Raw genomic sequence first — 25,148 nt, forward strand, 5'->3', positions numbered from 1 at the left:
GGTTTTTCAAACTGCGGCCTGCCTATTGCCACTTAAGTCTTGCAACCAATCATTCATTCATTTCAGGCTGTGACGGGCCAACTATTGAGTACGGGTAATTTCTCAGTGTGTAAAGGATTGATGGCATAGTCCACCACGTTGGCCAACTGCCACATCGACACACTTCACCTTCGAAAATCTTATGGAAAACCCTCAGGCATATAGGTTTCATCCCGATGTGTCCTTCACCATTAAAGCATGTGATATTTAATTGCTTTAAACACACATCATCATCATCATGATCAACCCATCGCCGGCTCACTACAGAGCACGGGTCTCCTCTCAGAGTGAGAAGAGTTTTGACCATAGTCTACCACGCTGGCCAAGTGCGGATTGGCAGACTTCACACACCTTTGAGAACATTATGGAGAACTCTCAGGCACGCAGGTTTCCTCACGATGTTTTACTTCACCGTTAAAGCAAGTGATATTTTAATTACTTAAAAACGCACATAACTCCGAAAAGTTATAGGTGCCCGGGATCGAACCTCCGACCTCCGATTGGAAGGTGGACGTCCTAACCACTAACACTAGGCTACCACGGCTTTAAACACACATATAACTCCGAAAAGTTAGAGGTGCATGCTCGGAACCGAACCTCGGATCCATCAAACAGGAAGTCAACGTCTTAATAACCACTAAGCTATCACCGCTCACTTAGTTACAATCGCTTAGTAGAAATTCGCTTACTCAGCGACCTACAACCTACAACCGATCGGCCTAACAAAAGCTTGCTTGAATGAAAAGCCTATTTGCGTAATAGACTAAGAGCCAGCGCGTACCAGACCTTCGTTAGGTGTTTTATAAAAGCTAAAAGTTTCTCTGCGTATTGTACCTAACACAGGGAGGAACGATCAGCGACTATGAAGTTTGGATCATGGTGGCTTTGGGAGGTAACAGGTATCGGGGCAAAACGCCGTAGTGTTGTTACTAGTACGTGGTGGTGGTGCGTATTGCTTGCTTGGTGGCTGGTTTTTCCTGCATATTTAGCAGTGCTCCCTCCTCTTAATCATAATCATAATCATTTATTTATTTTGCTCAGATATGGTAGGTACATGTATATTATTTACATGGGGTCTTAAATAAATAAATAAATAAAACGTTTATTTTTCAATCGTCTAGTTACACACATACATGGATTTGATCTTGAACAATTTGCGTGCTTGTTGGAATAAACATTATACAATCTTAAAATATAAAACTTAAAATAAAGTCTTAAAAGTTAGGTAATCAGTTACATAATATCATGCCAAGCGTGGCGTGCAAAATTATTTCTAAATTATCTTCTTAAATTATCTCATTTCATTAATATTGCTCATGTTGCATGTTGCATCATACAGATTTGTTCTGTTTCAGCGGATTGCGGATTGGATTATAGCAAATTAAGATTTTGGTTCATTTCATATCATGGATTTCCACAAAGTAATGCGGAACGCCTGCTTCTACAACAGAGATAACAGGTAACAAAAGTATATAAAGTCTTATGTCAAAGTATAAAGTCTATTTTATTTTCATTTTCTCCGGAATAGTATTAGAAATCACGTCGTGCATTGCCAGACACTTATTGTCGTGGCAACCCCTTGCCAAACTCCCTTAAAGTTCAAAGGTATTTTTTTTACACCTTTATTATCTGTTATCAACCAAAGCCACCATGATCTAAACTTCATAGTCGCTGATCGTTCCTTCTTGCGTTAGGTACAATACGCAGAGAAACTTTCAGTTTTTATAAAATAACGAAGTTCTGGCACGCGCTGGCTCTCTCTCTATAAAGGATATTTTTTGAATACAGGATTATCGGATCAGGTCGAGAGATTTGAATGAACGCTTTCAAAAATATTAACGGATCTTTTATGAAAGCTTGTATAAGAAATTGCTCCATCGTAACAAAAATCTTGCTATGTCGACTGGAATAAGTATTTTCATAAAACAAGCTTACCTTTTAGTTTATTGCTAAACTTTACGTCGCAACTCAAAATGTTTTCAAATTAAAAAGTTGGTCATACTTAATTCAAAGTTCTGCAAAGTTGCGAGTTTTGCCACAGTAAAAAATAAGCACCTGAAGTAAGATTCAAGATTTTTTTTTCAAAGCTTATTAATTTACGTAGAGGATATTCGTGAGCAAAATATGCACGTGGAGTAACTCCAGATATTACATTCGACGAAACCGTCTAGACGTGCAACCGTGCGGTGAGTGCAGGACCAATCAGCAAAACCGAACTGGCCTATGTAGTTTGACTCAGCCACCCGAACTAGCATACGTAGTTTGAATCAGCAACCCGAACTGGCCTACGTAGTTTGAATCAGCAACCCGAACTGGCCTACGTAGTTTGAATCAGCAACCAGAACTGGCCTACGTATTTTGAATCAGCAACCCGAACTGATCTTCGTAGTTTGGGCCCGTTGAAGTGTCGTTGTGGTCCTCATTTACCACGATATCAAAGACGTTTGACTACTGTGTCTCCCTTTATACTGCGGTAACACTTCAATTTTTTTAAAAATAAAATGAAGGTACTTAACGACAGTGGCACATCTGGGCGGACGAAACGTTTCCAAGCGTGTTTTTTGTTTCGTCGTGGCTGTACTTGCAATTTTAACTACTATTACTTAGCACAACTACACTCCTTTTCCAGTACCGTAGATTTGTAGGTTGGTGTTGGAAACGGAATTCCACTAATTTTATCTCTAGTCTCAAGTGAACTATCACTAGTAATAAAACTTGCAGACGTCAGTTCGCTAGCAAGTCACTTGCACTGACTAAACATACACAGTAGGTCAATTTCGGCAACTTTTTCAATTTTGCAATTTCTTGAAGAACGACTTTTGCAAGTTTTATTGCTACTGAACACTTTGCTTTATCTTAGGTAAGTACTTGAGCAATGATTAATTGATTATCCAAACTTAAATCGGACGTAATCGAAGATGATTCCACTAAGAACAATAAACTATGAATTATAATGGAATTATATATAGAACAGATTGCCCCATTTGTTCTATCAATATTATTATTTACGTTTCTAACATGAAGCACCTTTCCTCCATAAAGTATATCCTGGCTACTAGTAGGTATTGTAAAATTGTGATTAGTGCAGAAGCTGTTGGTTTATTTTGTTCGTAAGCACACTACACGGGACATTCTCTCTCAACAAAAACAATGTAGGTATGTATTTTCCGACATCCACTGATGGACACAAGGAGTCATATGGAGGCTTCCACACGCCGCTGTCTTGCGCCGCGTCGCGTCGCCTGTATTCTGCGAATCGTTTGATGTCGTACGTCGTACCACATATTATAGTACGCGACAGGTCGAGGTGTCAACGCCTCGGACGTGTGGTGGAGGACGTGAGTGGGTCCCCGGTGGAGGGTCCGCCTTGGCGGATGTCGATAGGCAGTGGTTGATTGCTTCGTTGTTACCGTGACCCAGTCGCCAGGCGACGCGCAGGAGCACCGCTGGGTTTTAGTAGGTTTTCCGGTCGCATCTCGGCTGGTGAGTCACAAATAGCTTCCTTCCAGTTAGCTGGCTGGTTGGGTAGCTTGCTGGCTTCAAGGGGGGGATGCGTAAACGCATTTCCCAGCGATAACCAAAAAAAGAAGTTCCCAATACAATTGTGAAACAACTTACTTTGACAATAAATTTTCATTTTATTTCATTCATTTCAAAAACCTTCAGTTACGAGAAGTAGAAAAATAAATACAGATTACAGAAGAAGAGTATAAATAATTTAAAGTTTTAATAAGAAAGCAAAAAGCTCGCGTAGGATAAAGTAAATAAGTTATGTAAGTCATAATAAAATTATACCTACCATGTAAAAAAACTCTTAAAATCAGGTAAAACAAATGAAACGTGAGAAGAAATGGAAAACGATCTGAATTACTGGTCAATAAATCATTTACCTACCTATCAGTTCATAGATAATTCGATAATCATGAAAAATTGGATCGGATACTACCCGACACACTTTCGAGCACGCCTGGCTAATTTATTTTTACGACCATCGAGTTTCCGGCTCTTCAGAAAGATTCCTAGAGAAATTGCTTTTGGGTGTAAACGAAAGAAAAATTCGGTCAAGTTCAAATTTGATAATAATGAAATCGATTTGAGATTTTTAGAGTAAGGACATTTTATTATAAAAGATTTTTTAAATAGAGCTAGCGAGCAAACGAGCGGGCAGGTCACCTGTATTAAGTGATTACCGCAGCCCATGAACATTTGCAGCACCAGAGGAACTGCCGATGCGTTGCCGGCCTTTGATCTAACTAAAAACCCCTAAAAACTGGTAAGTAGTCAATTTGATTCTTATTGCTGGATCGAATGATTTCATTTCAGTTTTCGAGAGGCATGTTTACTTTGCTTTAAAAACGAAATAATGTAAAACAGATGGTTTGGACATCACGCACAAATGAATGAAATGGCGCGAGGCTTTGTGCTTTCAATAAGAAAGATGGTGGCATCCGTCCTATCGCTGTTGGCTGTACTTTTCGCCGTTTGGCGTCAAAATTAGCGTGTAGTCACATAGTCTCTACCCTAAAGGATAAATTCCAACCTATTCAAGTTGGATTCGGCAGTAAAGGAGGTTGTGAAGCAGCAGTTCATTCGGCTCGTACTTTCTTAACGAATGGCGAGGTTGAGGTACTGCTGAAAGTAGATGTAAAGAATGCTTTTAATTCTTTGGACAGGGCAACTTTGCTGACAGAAGTCTCAACGCAACTTCCTGAAATTTACCCATATGTTTGGCAATGTTACAGCTCTGCTTCTAAATTATTCTTTGGAGATAGCGATATTAAGTCTTCTGTAGGCGTTCAGCAGGGGGATCCTTTAGGTCCGGCCCTGTTCAGCTTAGGGATCCATAACCATATCTCAAATTTAACATCTAAATTTAACATATGGTATCTTGATGATGGAACCATTGGGGGCAACGTGGATGACGTTCTAAAAGATCTTAATCATATTAAGCAACAGTTTGGGAAAATTGGTTTAGAACTTAATTTTTCGAAATGCGAATTGTTTTTTACAGAAAAACTGTCGCAAGAAAGAATTCTATTGGCCTCTGAATTATTCAATGAAATTTCACCTAATATTAAAATACTTGATAAACGTTCACTTTGCCTTCTCGGTGCTCCTCTTTATAATGAATCCATACAACCACTCTTGGATCAAAAAGTCAGAACATTTTCGGCTAATACCGACAAATTGGGCACTCTAAATTCTCACATTGCATTTTTGATCCTAAAATATTGCCTTTTTGTACCTAAATTAATTTACATTCTCCGCGCGAGCCCAATTTGGAAATTTCATGGACTACTCGATAACATGGATGCCACCCTTAAAAGTACACTAGAACAAATTCTAAATTTAACTTTTGATGAGCACTCCTGGAACCAAGCAACTTTACCGGTCAAGTACGGTGGCATCGGCGTGAGGAAAATTTCCAGTGTAGCTCTTCCGGCTTTTCTGTCCTCTGTGCATAGTATAAAAGAGCTTAGCTCTCAAATTCTCAAATCCAATTCATCATTGACCTATGCCACAGAGGCCCTAGAGAGTTGGAAGGTCAGATGTCCCAATGTCGACATCCCGAAGGAACGTACTACACAAAAACTTTGGGATTTGCCATTGGTTCAACTGACACATACGAATTTGGTTCAAAATCTTACAAGTGACAGAGATCGTGCCAGGCTTCTAGCATTATCCGAAAAGGAATCTGGGTATTGGCTGCATGCCTTGCCATCAAAAAATCTCGGCACACTTTTAGATAACGAAAGTTTTCGTGTGGCTCTAGGTCTCAGATTGGGAACACCACTGAGCCATCAGCACAGATGTCCGTGTGGAAAAGAGGTTGATAAATTTGGAATCCACGGACTCTCTTGCCAAAGGAGCTCCGGTAGGCTGTTTAGGCATGGCTCTCTTAACGATACAATTAAAAGAGCTCTTGCCACCATAAATATTCCTGCGCTCATTGAGCCGGCAGGGATTAGTCGGGATGATGGCAAGAGACCTGATGGATTGACGCTGGTTCCCTGGGAACGGGGACGGGCGCTAATGTGGGACGCAACTTGCGTTGACACATTGGCCCCGTGTCATATCAGGAAGACAGCATCAAGACCGGGAGCCGCAGCAGAAACAGCTGAAAACGGCAAGCGGCGCAAGTATGCCTCTCTTATAGAGAGTTACATTTTTGTGCCGTTTGCCGTGGAGACCCTGGGGCCATGGAGTCTTAGTGCTAAAAATTTTTTACGAGACATTTCACCGCGATTAATAGCCTCAACTGGTGACAGAAGGGCTGGCTCATTTTTTGCGCAGCGGATCAGCCTGGCTGTCCAGCGCGGAAATGCAGCCAGTATTCTTGGCACCATTCCACGCGGTCATGATTTATATAGTAATTAGATAAGGCTAGCTTTAAGTTTTATTGTATTAAAAAAAAAAAAAAAAAAAAAAAATGAATGAAATAGATTAGTTTCTTAATTTAAAAGTAAGTTTCTAAAATTCACAAATTCGTACTTAAAAATATAAAAGTACACAACCATTCGAGTCAGCAAGATCATAAAGCTGGTTATAGTCCGTACAAAATGAGTTATAATGCGCCATTTTGACTCTATGGGTCTTTAAATAATTAAAAGGACTAAAATCCTACTTTTGATATGAAAATTGACACACAAAGTTAAAATGACATGTGAGAACTAATTTCGTACGCATTATATTAAAACTTACCATTAGATACTAATTATAATTGCAGAGGTTTTGAATTCATATTAGGTAGTAGGTACCACAGAGTACCAGTTTCATAGCCCAGCAAGTTTTGGCTAAAAGCTACACGCATTTAGCGACCTCTACGGCGTAGCAGTAGTATGACTGCCTACTTTCCTCACAAGCAATAAATCACACAAGGAAATTACATTCATAATGATCAACCCATCGCCAGTTCTCTACAGTCAGTCTCCTCTCAGAGTGAGGAGATTTGCAGCCATAGTCCACCACGCTGGCCAAGTCCGGATTGATACACTTCACACATCTTTGTTTACATTGTGAAAAACTCTCAAGCGTGCAGGTTTCCTCACGATGTTTTCCGTCAACCGTTAAAGCAAGTGATATTTAAACTCCGAATAGTTAGAGGTGCATGCCCGGGATCGAACCCCCGACCTCCGATTAGGAGGCGAACATCCTAACCACTAGGGCGGCTAGGCTATCACAGATTTATTTTGATTGGTCAAGCTTTGATCGAAAGTAAACTGTTCCGAAGGAGGAAACTTTGAAGAGTTACCTACTGTAGCCTAAAAATAAAACAAGAACGTACCTAACATACATTCATCAAAAACTGCTATACTTCACTTCACCGCGCCCATTTTTACCGCTCTATGAAATAAACAAGCCAGTTATATTTTAAAGAGTAGTTATATTTATGAAATTCCAAAGTATTCATCTGTTTCAACCTAGAGATGATCAGTATCGATATTTTAGATCGATCTGAGTTGTTCCAAAAATAATTAATCCCATACTCATCTACTTATAAACTATAAAATTTTAATTCCTAGTGAAGTATAGACATTTTTAAGCAGTATAACAGATACTAATTCAAAACGTTTTTCACTTTTCATAAACCAAATCAGCTTTAAAAAGCGCTAAAAATAATTACCTAGGTAGGTACTAATTAAACACTATTTTTTCGCTCTGCTTGCTAGGTGGTTACACTAAACTGGTAACCAAACTTTTCTTAAACTTTTATCAGGTCTGGCCAGGTCTTGACGACCTGATAAAATAAAAAACCCAAGTAATATTTTCCATTTTTATTTTAATACAACTGACGTATGTGGTGTGTTATAATTATTATTTGTGTCAAAACATTTATTTGTGTGCAATTAACTTATTATATTGTGTGTGTGTGTGTGTGTGTGTATGCTACGATGTAGGTATATTGATAGTAATCACACTTGCGCCAAGATCTCTTTTTCTTGTTTTTAGAGTGGAGCATGATCTTGATCCTCGTGAGGAACCTCTTGTTACAGACTTCACACTGATGAGGTCCTACGTTCATTTTGAAGTACACCACTAAATTTTTGTTTTAGGTGAAACTCTTAAAGAAAACAATATTTGTTAAAGCGCAATTATTATATGTATAATTGACTGCATGCGATAGTAAAAGTGTTTAACTATTTATGTCTAGTATATGAATAAAAAACAAACAAAACATGGCGGAAATGATAATCTCTTTTCAAATCATACCCACTAGTTTCAATTTTAAATTATTATTAAGATGTTATAACACCTTAAGCTCGAACATTGTAATAAACTATCGATACTGGGAAATTCTCACAACTCTATCCTCAAACACTACGTAACCTTTCAACCTTCCATCAGGTTTACGTTATCAAGATTGTAATAATACTTGCGTGAAGCTATAAAGTATGAAAACAAAGCAAACAATACCCTAAAATTTGCACGAAATAAAAACGAACTTACAATTTAAATTAATTAATGTTTGTAATTAATGCCTTAGAATTAATTTTCATCTACATAAGTCCAGTTTTTAATAATTAAAGTTTGTGGTTCAAAATGTATGCAATATTTTGTAAATATATTATTTATTTCAAAAAAACATACCCTAAAATATACGATTAATATTTTGGTGAGCACATAATATAATTTCCCAGTTCCATTTTCATCGGTAATTCGTGCAATGGTCGAGGTAACTCCGAGTACAGAGCAGTAAAAGCGCACACGAACAAAACGTTTAGAGAAATTAACATATTATCAGCTGATGAAGTCGGAGACAAAACTAACCTGTAAACAAAAAGTAGGTATAGCAAAGATTTTTTACAGACAAACGTATTTTTTTAACAAGTACATATTTTTATGTTTGCACTTAATATATTTTATAACGAATAAGTAGTAGAGAAAAAATCTTTTATTCTTGAGTCAGCGCACAATAATTTACTTGTGACCGACCAAAATCACGGGATCGTCTGTTTTTCACAGTAAATTCTTATTCACTGAAAAACCCCAGAGAAATTTTTTGTTTTAATAACAACAATAATTTATTATAAACACCTAAAATGATTTAACTATGCTTGTTTTTTTTATAATTTATAGACTAGCACTATCAGACCAGCTGTAGAAAAGATGAGGGGTAATAGCTCTGTGGTAATAGGCTGGCATGGTATGGGCACAGCCTTGAAATATATTTCGTTAAACTGTGGTATGGGCATATAATGCGGAGGGAAGAAAGATGTCACTAGAAGAATGTTAAGTATGCATGTGGAAGGAAAAAAGAGGAGAGGACGACCAAAGAAAAGGTGGATGGATTGCGTGAAAGAGGATATGCGTGAAAAAGAGGTGGATAATACGTTGACGAATGACAGGAATGAGTGGAAGAAGAAGACATGTTGTGCCGACCCCACGTAGCGTGGGATAAGGTCAGGAAAAAGAAGACTATCAGACCAGCTGGTATGTGATTATGCAGCCTATGATGGAGCGCGCTTGCCTAGAAGATGCCTTTTCACTCTTCACTTAACATAACATAAGTGGAGGGCTAAACTGATGCCTGAAGGGCGTTCAGTATTTTAACGGTTCGAATTAGAAACGAGGAAGAAAATCGCTTTGTACGTGTGCGTTTGACTACGTAAGGGTGCAGACTGCAGACGCTGACGATGCCTTACTCGATAATAGAAAAGTGGAGGAGGAACCAGGATTTTTTTACGTAAAATATTTCTAAAAGCCACAAAAGAAGAAGAAATTAAATAAAAAACCGACCAAGTGCGAGTCAGACCCGTGGACCGAGGGCTCCGTACTCGGGTATTTTTTCGACATTTTACATGATAATTCAAAAACTATTTTGCATAAAAATAAATAAAAATCTGTTTTAGAATGTACAGGTAAAGCCCTTTCATATGATACCCCATTTTGTATACTTAGTTAAGTATCTTACTTTGAAAATTAAAAATACTAATTAAGTACTTGTTGTTTTGCCTAAACTTTTAGATTTCAAGTGTTCAAAAACGTTTTATTAGATATGCTAAATTATACCTGTTTAGGTTCAATAGTTTCTGCATTATCAGGGAGTCGAAAATAGCTTGAAATATTTCGTGTAATATACTCACATTATGCATTACTTCACCTTATTAGAATTTGGCCTTATTAGAATTTGTAATTACTACTACAGACGGCTCTTATTATTCTAATAAGAAAACTCGAAAAGTGTTGATAATCTTCAAACGGCTTTCAAACAAAAAAAACTAAATCAAAATCAGACAGATACAAAAACACACAGATACACACGTCAAAACTTATTACACTTACTTTTTGGCTCGGGGGTTAAAAACGGAATTGAAACGGCTCTAATAACCCTTTATCCAATATGCTACCACAACACAGTTCGTCATAACATCATGTTATCAACACTTAAACCGACATATCAAAGACGGGTTAAAAATATCCAGCTCTCCACTTAGATCGAGCTTTTCACGGTCAATAGTGCCGTAAATACGACTATGATTTCATTTACAATGTTTAGCTAATATTGGTTCACTAGTAATTGCCTACGGCTTTACATATTTTTTTTTATTGAACCACCAACATAATTATAAAAAATACATTATTCCAATCCTAGGTGCTAAATTATTATATAATATAATATATAATCTATATATATAAAAGGAAAAGGTGACTGACTGACTGACTGATTTATCAACACACAGCTCAAACTACTGGACGGATCGGGCTGAAATTTGGCATGCAGATAACTATTTTGAAAATTCATCATCAATTAAAGGATTTTTGAAAATTCATCCCCTAAGGGGGTGAAATAGGGGTTAGAAATTTGTGTAGTCCACGCGGACGAAGTCGCGAGCATAAGCTAGTATTCAAATAAAAAATCAAAAAAACTTGACGACCAGTGTCGTGTCGTGTGGTGTTTGATGATAGGTCACGATTTTTGGTCGGAAGACCTTTTAAATACCTTTTTTATTAATTCAATGCTCACCACCACCGTCGTCTGGAGAATAAATGGCGATTTGAGGAAAGTACTCGCCTTTTATACCCTTTTTAGCGAGATATGTTTACCGGAGCGAGTAATAAGTACACGAGCAGTCTTATTATTGTGTAAAACTCGCAGGAATACGGGGGAGTTGAGGAGAAATTTAACTGTGGATTCAATAAATAAAAAAATATCTAGTGATTAATTAACATTGCAGTTTTCATTACATTTTTAGGGTTTCCGAACCTGAAGCCTCTGCTGTACGTCCATATTCCATACGTCTATCAGCGGGCTGTATCTCATCAACCGTAATAGGTAGAGAGTTGAATTTTCGCAGCGTGTATAACAACAAATAATAAAAAAACCAAAAAGAAGAATTTTGAAATAGCCGTCATACAAATTTACAAAGTACATAGTGTGTTATCTTGTACGAAAACCCTTTAGTATGCGAGTTCGGCTCGCAATTGAGCAGTTTTATCTTACAAACTCCACAATAGTTTGACAATCAAAAAGTGTACAATGGTAAGTACCCAATTTGAACAAATGATTTAAATTTGATTTTGAGTCGATTACCAAGGTCATGAGCAAGACACGTCCAAGATAAAACCCAGAACCGACCAAGATAAGAACGAGACAAGGTCTTGATACGACAAAGATACGACCAAGACAAAAGTAAGACAAGACCGAGGGCCGAGGCACGACCAAGATCAAGATATAACCCAGATACGACCAAGACAAGGAACCTCTGAGTCAGAGGCACGGTTGGAATTCGACCTGTAAAGCTAGCCACCCATCCAATTACCGACTTGATTCGACGTTGCTTAACAATCACAATCGATTGATATGCGTTGTCACAAATAGGCCACAGCCCTTCAAATAGATGCCAAGAGTAAGTAAATATTTTTATACGTTTTTATAAAAACAAAATTGGGTATTCTATGTTAAGTGTGACCCATCTCGCCTCAAGTTTCCTGCTCGGTTGCTCCCGGTCCGTAATCAAGGAACGGACATACTCTTCAGCCGTCAGTTACGGTAACCTTGTTAAGACGAAAGCTATGTGATTTTAATTTCTTAAAGTACCCACCTATTTAATATAATTAGTGGTCTTTAGTGGTTTTATGCAACTATCCCTAGTAATTCTTTTTAACCGACTTCAAAAAAAGAGGCTCTTAATTCGTCGCAATATTTTTTTAAAGTATTTCAAAGACGCCTGGACTGATTTGGAAAATTCTTTTTTGTTTGAAAGGGTATATTTTCTAGGTGGTCCCACATAAATTTGGTGAAGATGTGATGAACATCTTCGAAGATAGATAATGTAACTCCTCAATGGATAAGAGTAAATTGCTCGCGATCCATGTAATAGCTTACTAAACAGTAGGTTTTTAACCATGTATAGCAATTTTTAGGGTTCCTTACCTCAAAAGGATAAACAGAACCATTATAGGATCACTTTGTTTTTTTTTTTTTAATAGATATAGCGAGCAAACGAGCAGGCGGGTCACCTGATGTTAAGTGATTACCGCCGCCCATGAACATTTGCAGCACCAGAGGAGCCGCCGATGCGTTGCCGGCCTTTTAGGAATTTGTTGGTCCGCCCCTTGAATAACCCCATGTTATGATCTAGTGGGAACACCGCCGATGGGAGTTGGTTCCACAGTTTGCACGTGCGTGGAAAGAAGGATCTGGCGCAGCGGACGGTCGAAGTGCACCAGACACCCAGATGGTGAGGGTGAAATTCCTTACGGTGGCGCGCGGTGCGGTTGTAGAAAAAAGAGGGTGGAATGAGGTCAAAAAGCTCCTCAGAGCACTCCCCATAATACAGGCGATAGAACACGCATAGGGAGCTAACGTCTCTGCGGTGCTCCAGGCTTTCCAGCGAGCCGGTTAGTTTGGGATCGTCCACAAGTCGAACAGCCCGCCTTTGGATCCGATCAAATGGAAGGAGTTGGTACTGGGGTGCTCCAGCCCAAAGGTCGGAGCAGTACTCCATGTGAGGGCGGACTTGCGCCTTATAGAGTAGCAGCCTATGCTCGGGCGCGAAGTACCGCTTTGCTCTGTTGAGCACCCCAAGCTTTTTGGAGGCTAATTTGGCCTTGCTTTCCAAATGATCGCGCCCCATTCTGACACTTTACCTAGGCAGGTTTCTATGTCAGACACAAGTTTGGCTCTACACTCCTTCAGCACTGCGCGAGAAAGCTGTGTGTTGTCTGTCTGTCTGTCTGTCTATATGTCAAGAAACCTACAGGGTACTTCCCGTTGACCTAGAATCATGAAATTTGGCAGGTAGGTAGGTCTTATAGCTGACTTTTGGGAAAAAATCTGAAAACCGTGAATTTGTGGTAAAACACCACAGAAAAAAAAATTGTGGCAATGAACTAATAATTAGTATTTTCAATTTTCGAAGTAAGATAACTATATCAAGTGGGGTATTATATGAAAGGTCTTCACCTGTGTATTCTAAAACAGATTTTTATTTATTTTTATTCATCATATTTTTTAATTATCGTGCAAAATGTCGAAAAATACGACTGTAGTACGGAACCCTCGTTGCGCGAGCCTGACTCGCACTTGGCCAGTTTTTAATACATGGGGCCACTAAAAATTGTTCGGTAGCCTATGAAATCCGAAAGGTCAGCGGTTCAACAAACCCGTTGCGTATCTACTCCTAGCACAAGCTGTACGCTTAGTTGGAGGGGAAAGGGGAATGTTTGTAGGATATGGAATTGATATCTGATAGTGAAAGCAAATTTGAATATTTTTATTTTTCCTAAAAAAGTAAAAATATGCATTGAATCTCGTGAATTGAGAAATAGGATTGACCATGGTGTAAGGGTTAACAGTCTTTGCTATTAAATAAAATAAAAATATAAAAAAATATTTTTTATTCAATTAAACTTTTACAAGTATTTTTGAATCGTCAGAGGCATTTACCACTGGTTCGGAATGCCTTTCCTACCGAGAAGAAACAGCAAGAAATTCGGCGGTTGCTCTTTTCAAATATTTGATTTACAATGTTATTCCATGTATAAAAAAAGTATTTTTATTAATTTTTAATGTACATATCCATACTTACTAATATTATAAATGCGAAAGTATGTCAGTATAACTGTCTGTTACCTTTTAATGGTCCATTAGTGCAATTGATCTTTACGAATAGCTTGCTTTGCAGCTATTTTATATTCCTAAAAACTGAAGAGAAGAATCCGGGGGAAGTTTTTAAAAATCTCAATCCGCGCGGATATATACGGGCATCATCATCAATATACAGAGTGTAACCAGAACGCTGGCAAAAACATAGACAGGTTACCACCTGTCTTCGTTTGAAATGAGAATGAAAATGAGGGAATAAAAGAAATAAGGAATGAAGCGTCAGAGGGAAGGTCCTCTCACCTTACTAAGTACTCCAAGAGCTAACTAATGAATAAGAAAATTGTAACTACAAATAAATATTTTATTTCGGGTTCGTGTTACTTTGACTCACAATTGCAATATTAGAAACAAGCGCCATAGTTTACATCTCAGTTCATTCCAAAAGTCGTTTTGGGCCTCCTTTTTTACCACTCTACAGAACTCTATATCTTCTTTTTCTTTCTATAATATAAAAATGAATCACTAAATGTGTTGCTCATCGCAAATCTCGAGAACAGCTGAACCGATTTCGCTAATTCTTTTTTTATAATATTCCTTGAAGTACCTACGAGGATGGTTCTTACGGAGAGAAAATTTTAAAAATTTTGAATCGACTGTTAGGCGGAATGAAGTTCACCAGGGCAGCTAGTTATACATATAAAAATAATGTTTATTTTTGTATATGAAACAAAAATAATAACATATTGGTAGAGAAAATAAAAATATACGAAAGGAGTAAGTACTTACCCTTATTGCAAGTCGAGAGCAATAGCCACTGAGCATTGTTTAATTTAATAACGGTCACAAAACGTCCCAGCAGAATTAGCAGCAAACGAGAAAATATAAAAACTAAAGGAATTGTTTTGCCAACCCTAGGGAGCTCCACCTACGACGGTTTCCTATATAAAAGCTGCAACATTGTATTTGATTTTCACATACATTTGTATCAGCGTGAAGTTACCATCGTCTTAAAGTTTGTTTTCTCATGATCATCATCTATCATGGTTTTTACATGATCATTAATAATAGTTGTTGTGTTTAAAATATGTAAGTATAATTATTTTATTATTTTATGTGAACCCATTAGAACTAAAAAATAATTAACGCATAAAATAAATAATATTGTTTGAAAAAACAATTAAATATCACTTGCTTTAACGGCGCAGGAAAACATCATGATACCTGCATGCCTAAGAATAGTACTTCATAATGTTCTCAAAGGTGTGTGAAGTCTGTCAGCGAGGTTTTTACGGTCCAATCCCTTCTCATTTTGAAAGGAAACCCGAGTGAGCCAACTATTGGTTGGTGATGATGATGACTGAAAAAAATATTGTAAATAAATCTATATGATAGTTAAATGATCTACTTGATCAATTAATATTCCACAGTTAAACAAATCCCCAATAGCAATCATTTTAATAAATAAACCAAACTCTCTTGCAGGTTTTTAAGGATGCGGAAAAAAAAACATTTTAATATTAACACTTCTGCTAATATCTGATGATGTTTTCGGAAAAAGTGGAAATAAAACCAAGCAGATAAAAACTGTTCATAAAAACTATAGCAGTAAACATAAAGCTAACAGTGCCCGTGCAAAAAGGTCTTTAGATGATGGAACTGAAAAGATGGTTGGTAAAGAAAATATAATTAATGAATCAAATCAATACGATTCTGTAGATGGAAGAGGAACAGATTTAAAACTAAAGACAGTAGTTGAAAAACAAATTCCATTTTGGGGTAGCAGAGGTAGACGCGAAAGCTCTTCCGACGAAACGGTTCCTGATGTGCAATTACCAACAACAAAGCATAATAAATACAGTAAAAATTTATATAAATTATTGCTGAACTTTGACGATCAATTAAAAGACGAAGTCCCTCCATTCTGGAGTACTCGAGGGCGACGGGATTCCGACGACTCCAAAGATGATTCGCCTCAAGATTTATTTTGGGCAAATAGGGGAAAGCGACAAGAGGACGACCCTTTCTGGGGCGCAAGAGGTAGAAGACAAGAAGATGACTCACCTTTCTGGGGTAATAGAGGAAGGAGACATGAAGATGACTCACCTTTCTGGGGTAATAGAGGTAGGCGAGAAAACCTTGTTTCACCATACTCGTCTATCAGAGAAGAATTTGACGATGACGAACCCTTCTGGGGCAACCGTGGTAGACGACAAGAACAGGAGCCATTTTGGGGCAGTAGAGGAAGAAGGGAATCATTCGAGCCTTATTCGGGTCATGGAAAAAATAAAGCTAAATTGCATCACTCGTACGAAGACTTATTGAACGAAAAAAAATATCTAAAAAGCACCATCCTTGATGCTATTGATGATTTAGGAATTAGTAACAATAATTTTGAAAGAAATGGAAGAAAGGATATCGATGCACCATTTTGGATGAACAGAGGTAGAGACAGCAAATTGAAAATTTTATTCAACGGTCTAGCAAGAAACCGCATGCAATACAATCCAAGTACTTCGAACAAAGTATCAGCTAATGAACTACACTCTAAGACATTTCAACAGAATACTTTGCACGATGATAGAATTTATGCTGAAGAACCTCATTATATTTTAGTAGAACGAAGCAGTCGTTCTTCAGGGGAAGATGATCCATTTTTCATATCAAGAGGGAAAAAGTATAGTAAATCAAATTTCGATTTGACCAAAGCAGCCCGAGGTCGTAGGGGAGCATTGGAAGATATTATGAAATCTGTACGAAATGATCCATATAACATAGCGAGAGGTAAAAAGGATTATGTACAAATCGGAAACTCAAACACAACGGAAAGTCACTTTATTAAAACAAAAGATCTTATTTGTGCTTCTATTGATTTATTGACGATGAAGCATTCAGAAGGAAATAAAGTGAAAAGAGAGGTTCTTGATAACGATAGGGACAGACGAACTACTTTAAAGAAGCTGGCGTTACAGTTACAAATGGACCCGTATTTTGTTAGCAGGGGGAAAAAAGATGGAGGGAATAATATCAAACTGGATGATTTTGAGAAGTTTATTAATAAAGTCATGATTCTATGCAATTAGAACAAGATTATGAAATGTGACTTAAAAATAAAGTTATAAGTATTTGAAATACTAGGCTGCAATATTACCATGTACCTACTCTAAGAACATTAAAGATTCATTTTATTATAGACTTTTATTAATTGTGTGCTTGTATACTGTTACGAAGTGTTATTGGCTGGAACTAGTAAATCATCGACGAATTAAGAATGGTGTTTAATTTTAACCGTTTAGAATTATTTTTTAAATAGAGTAGGTAGTCTATTAACATTCATTTCCCAATTAATTACTATAATATGTACTTACTAAATAATTATTTTGATTTTACCGGGAAAAAAGTTGCATATGTCTTTGCCCGGGATGTGAGCTAACTCTGTACCTACCAAAATCAGTTAAAATTTTAGGCCGAAAAGCTAACAGACAGACAGGCAGACAGAGAGACAGACACACGTTCGCATTTACAATATTAGTAGGTACCTATGGACTAAAATTGCGATGCTAAATATTCCAAATTTTTTAAAGTTAAAAAAAATAAGCAACTAGTTATAAGTAGGTAGGTACAGTACCTACATTATTTTTCAAAATGCGATTGGTATCCTGAAGGCTTATTTGAATAAAAAAGTCCCCTAATTCTATCTCAAGCTTTGCACGAGATTACATTCGCGCGTAAATTGATCCAGTCGAGTTTCCTACAAAAGTGGCGCCGTAAAATGGCGGGCGTAATGTAACGGCGATCAATATTATCTGTGGCAACAAGATGGCGTGGTTTACTAGAGAGCGGTGTTTGACCCCATCGTGACACCGTCAAATAGCGTTGCCGTCATTTGCGTCAGCCATCTTTACGGTGCTGGATAGTTTTGCGAGTTTATTCATTTCACGGTGTAAAATGGCTCATATCTGGAGCATGGAAGAAGACGAAACGTTAATAAATTTAGTTAAGATTCATGAGCCCATTTATAACATTAAATGTAAAGAATATAGGAAGAACCAGTTGAAACAAAAATTGTGGAGTAACATCGGAGTTATTCTTAATAAAACAGGTACCTACCTATATAAACCTACTAACTTATAATTTTAAGAAGACATTTCACTGTTAATATTATTAAATATTAATATAATCTCGATAGTACTTACAAAAAAAAAATACATGCATTCGCAACCAGTTTCTCAGTCGTTTCTGATCTATGAAATAGTGTAAGACCCCATTCACACGGCATTTGCACCGCACGTTTTTGCAGGATTAATCTTACCGAAAATGTAGTGACACATACATATTATATTGAGTATAGAATCATCACACGTTTTTTCTTACCTACTGCAAAAAAAACTTACAAAATAGTGATCGAAAAGAGTGAAATAAAAAGAAAAATTACTTAGTACCTATCAAAACAAAGATAACTTTTCAGATTCAGATTGCTCCAAGAGATGGTGTTATGTAAGGGATTATTATATTAGACGTAAAGGAAAACCTGGTATTGGTTCAAGTGGAGAAGCCGCGAGAAAGAGAGCTAATCTCCTATCATTTCTAGACAGCCTCTCTTTGTCCCAAAAAAACTGTATTGCTAATCCTGTTGAACATGAAAACCAAGGCAACGGGAGTGAAATTATGAAAAATACTCAGGATAATATTGAAGAAACACAATCTCACAAACTGAGAATGCAAGAAATAACGGATGATAATAATAAAGGTAACAACAAGCGAGATATTAATGACGATGATGATATCAATAAAGATACTAATATCAATCGAGGTAGTAAAATTAGGATTGGCAAGAGATGTAAAAACATTTTGCTCGCTCAGGAACGCATAAACTTATATAAAGGTCAGCGAAAACCTCTTGAAGATGAATTAGATGAAAATGATCTCTTTTTCAGTTCCATGGCAAAAATAGTAAAAAAGCTTCCAAGGTACGAACAAGTACATTTAAGAATGCAAATTGGATCAATAGTTGGTAACGCTGAACTGAGTCATATTTCAAAAGAATCACCTCAAAGCAGCGAGTTTCCACAACATTCACATAGGAATGTTAATGATTATTCAGAAATTAAAGTTGAAGTACCTACAGATAATATTAACGCTGGTGATTTTGCAGAAACGGCAATTTCTTAACCATGGCCTACAATCGCAAAAGATGATTAAGGAAATTGTTTTCGTATTTTAATACAAATAATATTGAGTACGTTTAAAATTAAAATAATACAAGATTTAATAAATAAATATATTCGATGATAAAATGATTTTGATTCAATAGAAATTCACCTAACGTTCTGGACATATTGGCTTTTTATGGCTGTTGAATGTACATTATATACCTAACTTAATCAGCTCCTATGTTAAATACATACTTAATTATATAAAACAGCTGGTGTCAGACCTAAGTGTCGAAATCTTGCTTGGACGGGACGGGAAGCTTAGAGGATAGCAACCCATCGCGTTACTGCGTCATTAAACCCATACAAAAAATTCTACCATTATTATGTTATTGATAGGTAGGTACTTGTAGAAAGCTTCCTGATATTGTCTATTATTATCGTGAAATGGTGGTGCATTTACTTGACCATATTATCATGAAATAGCCATACGTTTAGCAACCATATCATCAACCGACCTCTATTCATTGATTTGGTCACTATGATAATATAAAATATGGTCAACAAACTGCAATATTTCATGAAATGCCATCATTTTATGATTTTTTTTTAAAGAATATTAGCCATGTTAAATGACTAATTTTCCCCTTTCCTCTCCAACTAAGCGTCAGGCTTGTGCTAGGAGTAGGTACTCGTACAATAGTGCAACGGGCGGGGTTTGAACCGTCGACCTTTCGGTTTTCAGTCCACTCCTTTACCGGTTAAGCTATTAAGGTCTACTACTGTATGGTATGATCAATTCTACGATCTGGCCACTACACATACATTTTCATAGTGTTTATCTAGTAGGTATAGTGTATTATCTATGGGTTTATTATCATCACGGCGCGTCCGTCAGCCATGGTGCGTCCATACCGCACATCTGTCGCTTCTGCCGCGACCCTCCCGAAGTTTGCTTTTAAAGGAGAAGTAAATAACAAAAGGTCATCAAAGTGCGATTTCTTTTATTCCATCTGTATAGCTTCATTTTTACAGATACCTACTTCATTCACATAAATATTAAATGTAAAATTTTGCTCTGACTATTAATTTTCTTTGTAGGTAACATAAAAAAACAAAAAATTCACTTTGAGCAATAATTTTTCCACTTTGTATAATTATAAGCTTAACATTGACTTTATACTTTATTATAATTAGGTACATACATATTATTATAGTAAGAGATCTAATGAGAACAATTATTTCACATCTATAGAGAACGGAGAGAAAATACCATATTATTATTTTTAATTGAGTCTTCTAAGAGTTCTAAGACATCCAAAAATTAAAACAGGGTTTGTATTGTAGTCATATACAAGTATTCGGCGGTAACATAGTATCTACAAAAAAAAATTGAAATGTATTTAACTCTACTAAGGGGCTGATAAACGGGCCACTGTTTTTGCCATTTTTTTAAGCGATTGTCAATCTGTATTTTGCAAATTTTTTTCTTAATACATTGGTCTGCAAGTTTTACAGCAATGTGAAACTTATATAGCCCATTTATAAGCCACTTTAGGTCGGTAGGTACACAGTTTCCTTTCAATTACTCTATAAAAATTGCCACGACTATATTTTTATTTAGTAAAATATTACGGACATCCAACATTTTATATTGATATGATTAGATAGGTACACGTAATAAATCTTTCTAAAAACATATTTTCTTTTGATATAACCAACAGCCCATGATCGCAAGAAAAGGTTAGAGTATAAAGGCTAAAACAATGACTTCAATATGAACAAGTAGTTACAATAAGGGTACGCTCGCATTGCGAATTTTCACCGCGCGATTTTTTACGCAAAATTCTGTTATATACTTATAGAAATTGTATGAAGCCGCACGCACTGGTGAAAAAATACGCGTGAACGGTTTCAATACAATTTCCATTTCATAGGATTCTGCGCCAAAACTTCGCGCTGAAATTTTGGAGTGGGCATATCTTACCTACTTTGATACTAAAAGTGTGGGATTATCAGTTAAATATAAAATAAAAATTGGCATGCTTAAAAGCCATACACCTATAAAGAAGAAGACATAAAAATATTATCTGATGGTTTTTTATTGTTACAAATACAAATTTCTTTATTGCGAATCTGGGTAAACAGTGGAGATGTTACAAAAACAAAAAGTTACAACCAAATTGAGTGGGTATAAGACCTTTCAGATTTATCTGGCTTTGTTTGTATTGGCATAAAACTCCAATTTTATATCAAATAGTTTTTTTTTATAGTTAAACGTTTTACTACTGTTTACTGATAGTTGAAAACTTTACGAAATTGTTTTCACAGAATGTACAGTGTAATGTAAATGCAGACAAAATTTTAGCCTTTACATCTTAAATCTTGTAATTGTACTCTAATTACAATGAGGCCGTTAAATATCCAATATCTATAGCTTATGACACGTTTAATAATACTGTACGATGTTAAAAATTTCCATTTTGACACACAATATAAATTTTCTCTTACAACTGTTGATAAAATTTGGACATTTGATGCCCTAACTTAACCTTTAATTTAATAATCTCAATACAGAAACGCTATCTATGCTAGAACGCGCAAAACAATTTTAAACATCTTAAGTAGTTTTAAAATTTATTTTAAGTATATCAACATTCTTTTAATAAAAAGCTGGAAACATTTTTATTTACGAGAATAATCAACAAAAATTTGTGATACATTATTCTTCATTACATTAAGGCTGTTTTACGCCAGAGCAATATAGTGCGATATTGAAGCATGCCCTAGTTTCACATACAATTTAAAAATTAACAAGAATTGTCAGCACACTTTCATACCGTAATATTCTATTTCTGCAGCACAATGTTGTCTCGGCATAAAATAGACTGCCGCATGCTGCTTTCAGTCATTAATGGTTTCATTTACAGCATGCCACATTGTCGCATGTTATTGCTCTAGTGTAAAACAACCTTTAGGCTGTTCTACATTCAAATAATCATCAATTAGATTTCAGCAGTAAGTACATGAATTTTCTAAAAACAATAAAGTCTATCCAAAACAGATGCGAAATTCAAGTCTAAAAATCTCAGTTTCTGTCACTGATAACAACAATCCTTCTGACTGGCTGAAACTTTTCCACTATTGGCTAAACTTCAAAATATAAGCAAAGGTACCGTCAATGCTTCAGCCAAAATAACAATTGCGACAGCAGAAAGTCCTCAACGTCATGTTTGTTTTGTGTGACGCCACACTTGAATAGTGACCCGCACCGGAAAACGTCTTGGACGCTTTAAAAGACCCTCCACTAGGTGGACACATGATCTCAAGCAAGTAGCTGGGGCCTGTATTAGCTGGATACAAGTGGCACAAATCCGTGTTCTATGGAGATTCTTGCAAGAAACCTGTGATACTTGCAAGAGACGTATGATTCTTGCAAGAGACTTATGATTCCTGCAAAAAAGTGAACGACTATCGACGAAGAAAATTTGCTTTGACTACGTTCACATAACTATCTGGCAAAATAAACCATTTATGATGTTCTAAAACTTCGCATCTGTCTGTGAGAGCTTTCGTATACAAAAATTTGAAGTTCAAAAACTGAAATACGAGTCCCAGTGTTGCATTAAAAACCCTGTAGGCCGTGAAATTCGTTCATACTCTCCAAAGGAGAAGGTGATTGGTCGAATCCTCTCTGCCAGCGTCTTCTGTCATGGATGAACTCCTGAAGTCCTCGTAGCCGTCTCCCCCAGAGATAATTAAGGTTTCCTTATTACTCTGTGTGTTTTCTGCTTGTTTCTGAAGTTTCTCCGCGTTTGTCGATCGCCGACTCAACGTTTTGGTTTTTAGGCTCTGGGTTGGTTTTGCGGTCGGTTTTTGAGGTACTGGGTTCTCAACTATTGTCAGGAATCGCACATGGCCTGTGTGTCCATATGTGATACCTGAAAACAAATGAGGGGATCAGATAATGCTAAAGCCAGAAGGTCAGGTCTAATTTTGACGAAATGCTGCTCGGGTTTCGTTGAAATCATTATTTCATAATGTGATACGAAGACCATGTTTCTATGAAAGTTCATAATTCTAATTTCAAAGTTCTCATGGTGCTAAATAATAATTTAGATCTATGTAAGAGAGCTCCGGTACTAAAAATGCTTGCGATCAGGGTTTTATCCGAATGGCTTCAAAACTAGAAAACCTTCAGGACTAAACGACAATTAGACGACTATTACGGAACGATTAAAATTAAAGATCCCATCCTGTTATGACGTCATATTTAGGGCAGAATTGAAGGGGAGAAGACAAAAACAAATTCTTAAATTCTTACCACTGAGTTGTGGAACAGTGAAGGTCCCAGTGCGGGCATTGGGCGAGTTGTGTAGAGGAGCAGTCAGCAGCACGCCAGCGCTCGTCCCGACCCATAGAGTGTCGCGGTGAGCCAGCAACGCCGTCACTCGGAGACACGCGGCTTTGTGCTGCCGGATTATGTCGTCGCAACCTGGAACATGTGACAAGAAATAAATTCCTCGTTTCATCGTTTACTGAGTGGCTCTGAGCTTTTTTAGTGACGTCAGCACTAGACTGAAGTTTCGAGCTGATGGTATATTTTTATTTCGGCTGACGACAAAATGACGTCATTTCAATGTTAATGAGACATGGTTCCAGCGCAATAGCAATTTGCGGGGCTTATAGTGTTACTGGGGTTCTTGAATGGTGATCTTGCACGGGAAAACAGCATTGAGGTACTCTCCTATATTCTCCTATTGGGAATAGGTGGGGACAGACAATAAAAATAATAAACTAGTCGTTTCAAGTTGTTGGATACAAGTGGTACAAGATCAAGTTTTGTGACGATCCTTGTAAGAAATCAACATTCAGCAGTCGACGCCTTCTGGTTGAGATGTCGACATGGATCGTTCAATCGTCTATAATAATACTGATCATGTTTAATTTGGGTTTACATATGACAGGAGGTTTCATCCGTATACCCAACCTGAAAAGTTCCAAAAGAAGTTGTAACGTCGTGTCTCATCGGCTTAGTTTCTCAACTTATACCTACAAATAAACTCCAAAACACACCTCCTAAACGAAATAAAAACGCCTTACCGTTAAATACCGCAAGTATTGCTGGTTTGACGAGATGAGTTCTAGAAGTAAGTTCTCAGAAGACCCAATTGAAGAAGCGTAAGTAAGGCATGAGTGAAGTTTCTAGAATTATAGGAAAAGTTCCTTCTTTGGATCAATCAGCCAGCGTAGTAAGTATTTTTATGTTACATCTTGGTGATTTGAACCCCACCCGTTACACTATTGTCGTATAACTCCCGCAAATTGCTTTTGCGCGTGGCCGCCATTTTAGTGACGTCAGCACTAGACTGAAATTTCGAGCTTATGGTATATTTTTATTTCGGCTGCCGTCAAAATGACGTCATATCGATGTTAATGAGACATGGTTCCGCGCAATAGCAATTTACCTACTCTACCCAAATATACCTACTCCTAGCAAAAGCTTTACGCTTAGTTGGAGGGGAGAGGGGAATATCAGTCATGATAAACATGGCTAATATTCTTTAACAAAAATTGTGACGTGGTGTTGATGCTTGTAGCTAGTTGCATGGCAGAATTTTGTCTGTTCCGGTTGTGCAGGAGAGCTGATCGGCTTAGTGTCTGCTTGTTTGTAGTTACCGTGCAACATCTTGGTGACTTGCGGCGTGATGTTGATCTCGGCGAGCTGCTCGCGGCTGGTGGCGTGGTAGCACCTCAACTGCGCCGCGTTGTGCAGCGACAGCCAAATAGAACCGCCCGCCACCGCCATGTGGCTGATCGGCTTAGTTTCTGAACTTATTTGGAATGTTTCGTCCACCTGCAAGTCACAGAGGACAGCGTGATGAGGCAACGGATAATTAAGTATGCAG

At 37.2% G+C, this 25,148-nt stretch overlaps 2 protein-coding genes and 1 long non-coding RNA gene across 6 annotated transcripts in view; 2 read left to right on the plus strand and 1 right to left on the minus strand.

The window, feature by feature from the left end:
- Positions 1-25,148, plus strand: part of LOC138403852 (uncharacterized) — a 365,474-nt gene that overhangs the window by 203,662 nt on the left and 136,664 nt on the right. The gene's annotated exons all lie outside the window — the stretch shown is intronic.
- On the plus strand, positions 15,068-17,314 carry natalisin. Its single transcript, XM_034979944.2, has 2 exons — positions 15,068-15,175; positions 15,572-17,314. Exon 2 carries the CDS (start codon positions 15,754-15,756, stop codon positions 17,167-17,169), a length of 1,416 nt encoding a protein of 471 aa, XP_034835835.1. The 5' UTR covers positions 15,068-15,175; positions 15,572-15,753; the 3' UTR covers positions 17,170-17,314.
- LOC117992198 (rho guanine nucleotide exchange factor 17) overlaps positions 20,227-25,148 on the minus strand; it is a 128,600-nt gene continuing 123,678 nt past the window's right edge. For all 4 annotated transcript variants that reach the window (XM_034979857.2, XM_069505867.1, XM_069505868.1 and 1 more), the window contains 3 exons: positions 24,919-25,096; positions 23,564-23,734; positions 20,227-23,180 (listed from right to left, as the gene is read on the minus strand). In XM_034979857.2, coding sequence (XP_034835748.1) covers positions 22,894-23,180; positions 23,564-23,734; positions 24,919-25,096 — 636 coding nt within the window. In that variant the 3' untranslated portion in view covers positions 20,227-22,893. The remainder of the gene's footprint in view (positions 23,181-23,563; positions 23,735-24,918; positions 25,097-25,148) is intronic.

The sequence above is a fragment of the Maniola hyperantus genome, chromosome 21, assembly GCF_902806685.2.
Source record: "Maniola hyperantus chromosome 21, iAphHyp1.2, whole genome shotgun sequence".
In the NCBI taxonomy this organism is placed as follows: domain Eukaryota; kingdom Metazoa; phylum Arthropoda; class Insecta; order Lepidoptera; family Nymphalidae; genus Maniola; species Maniola hyperantus.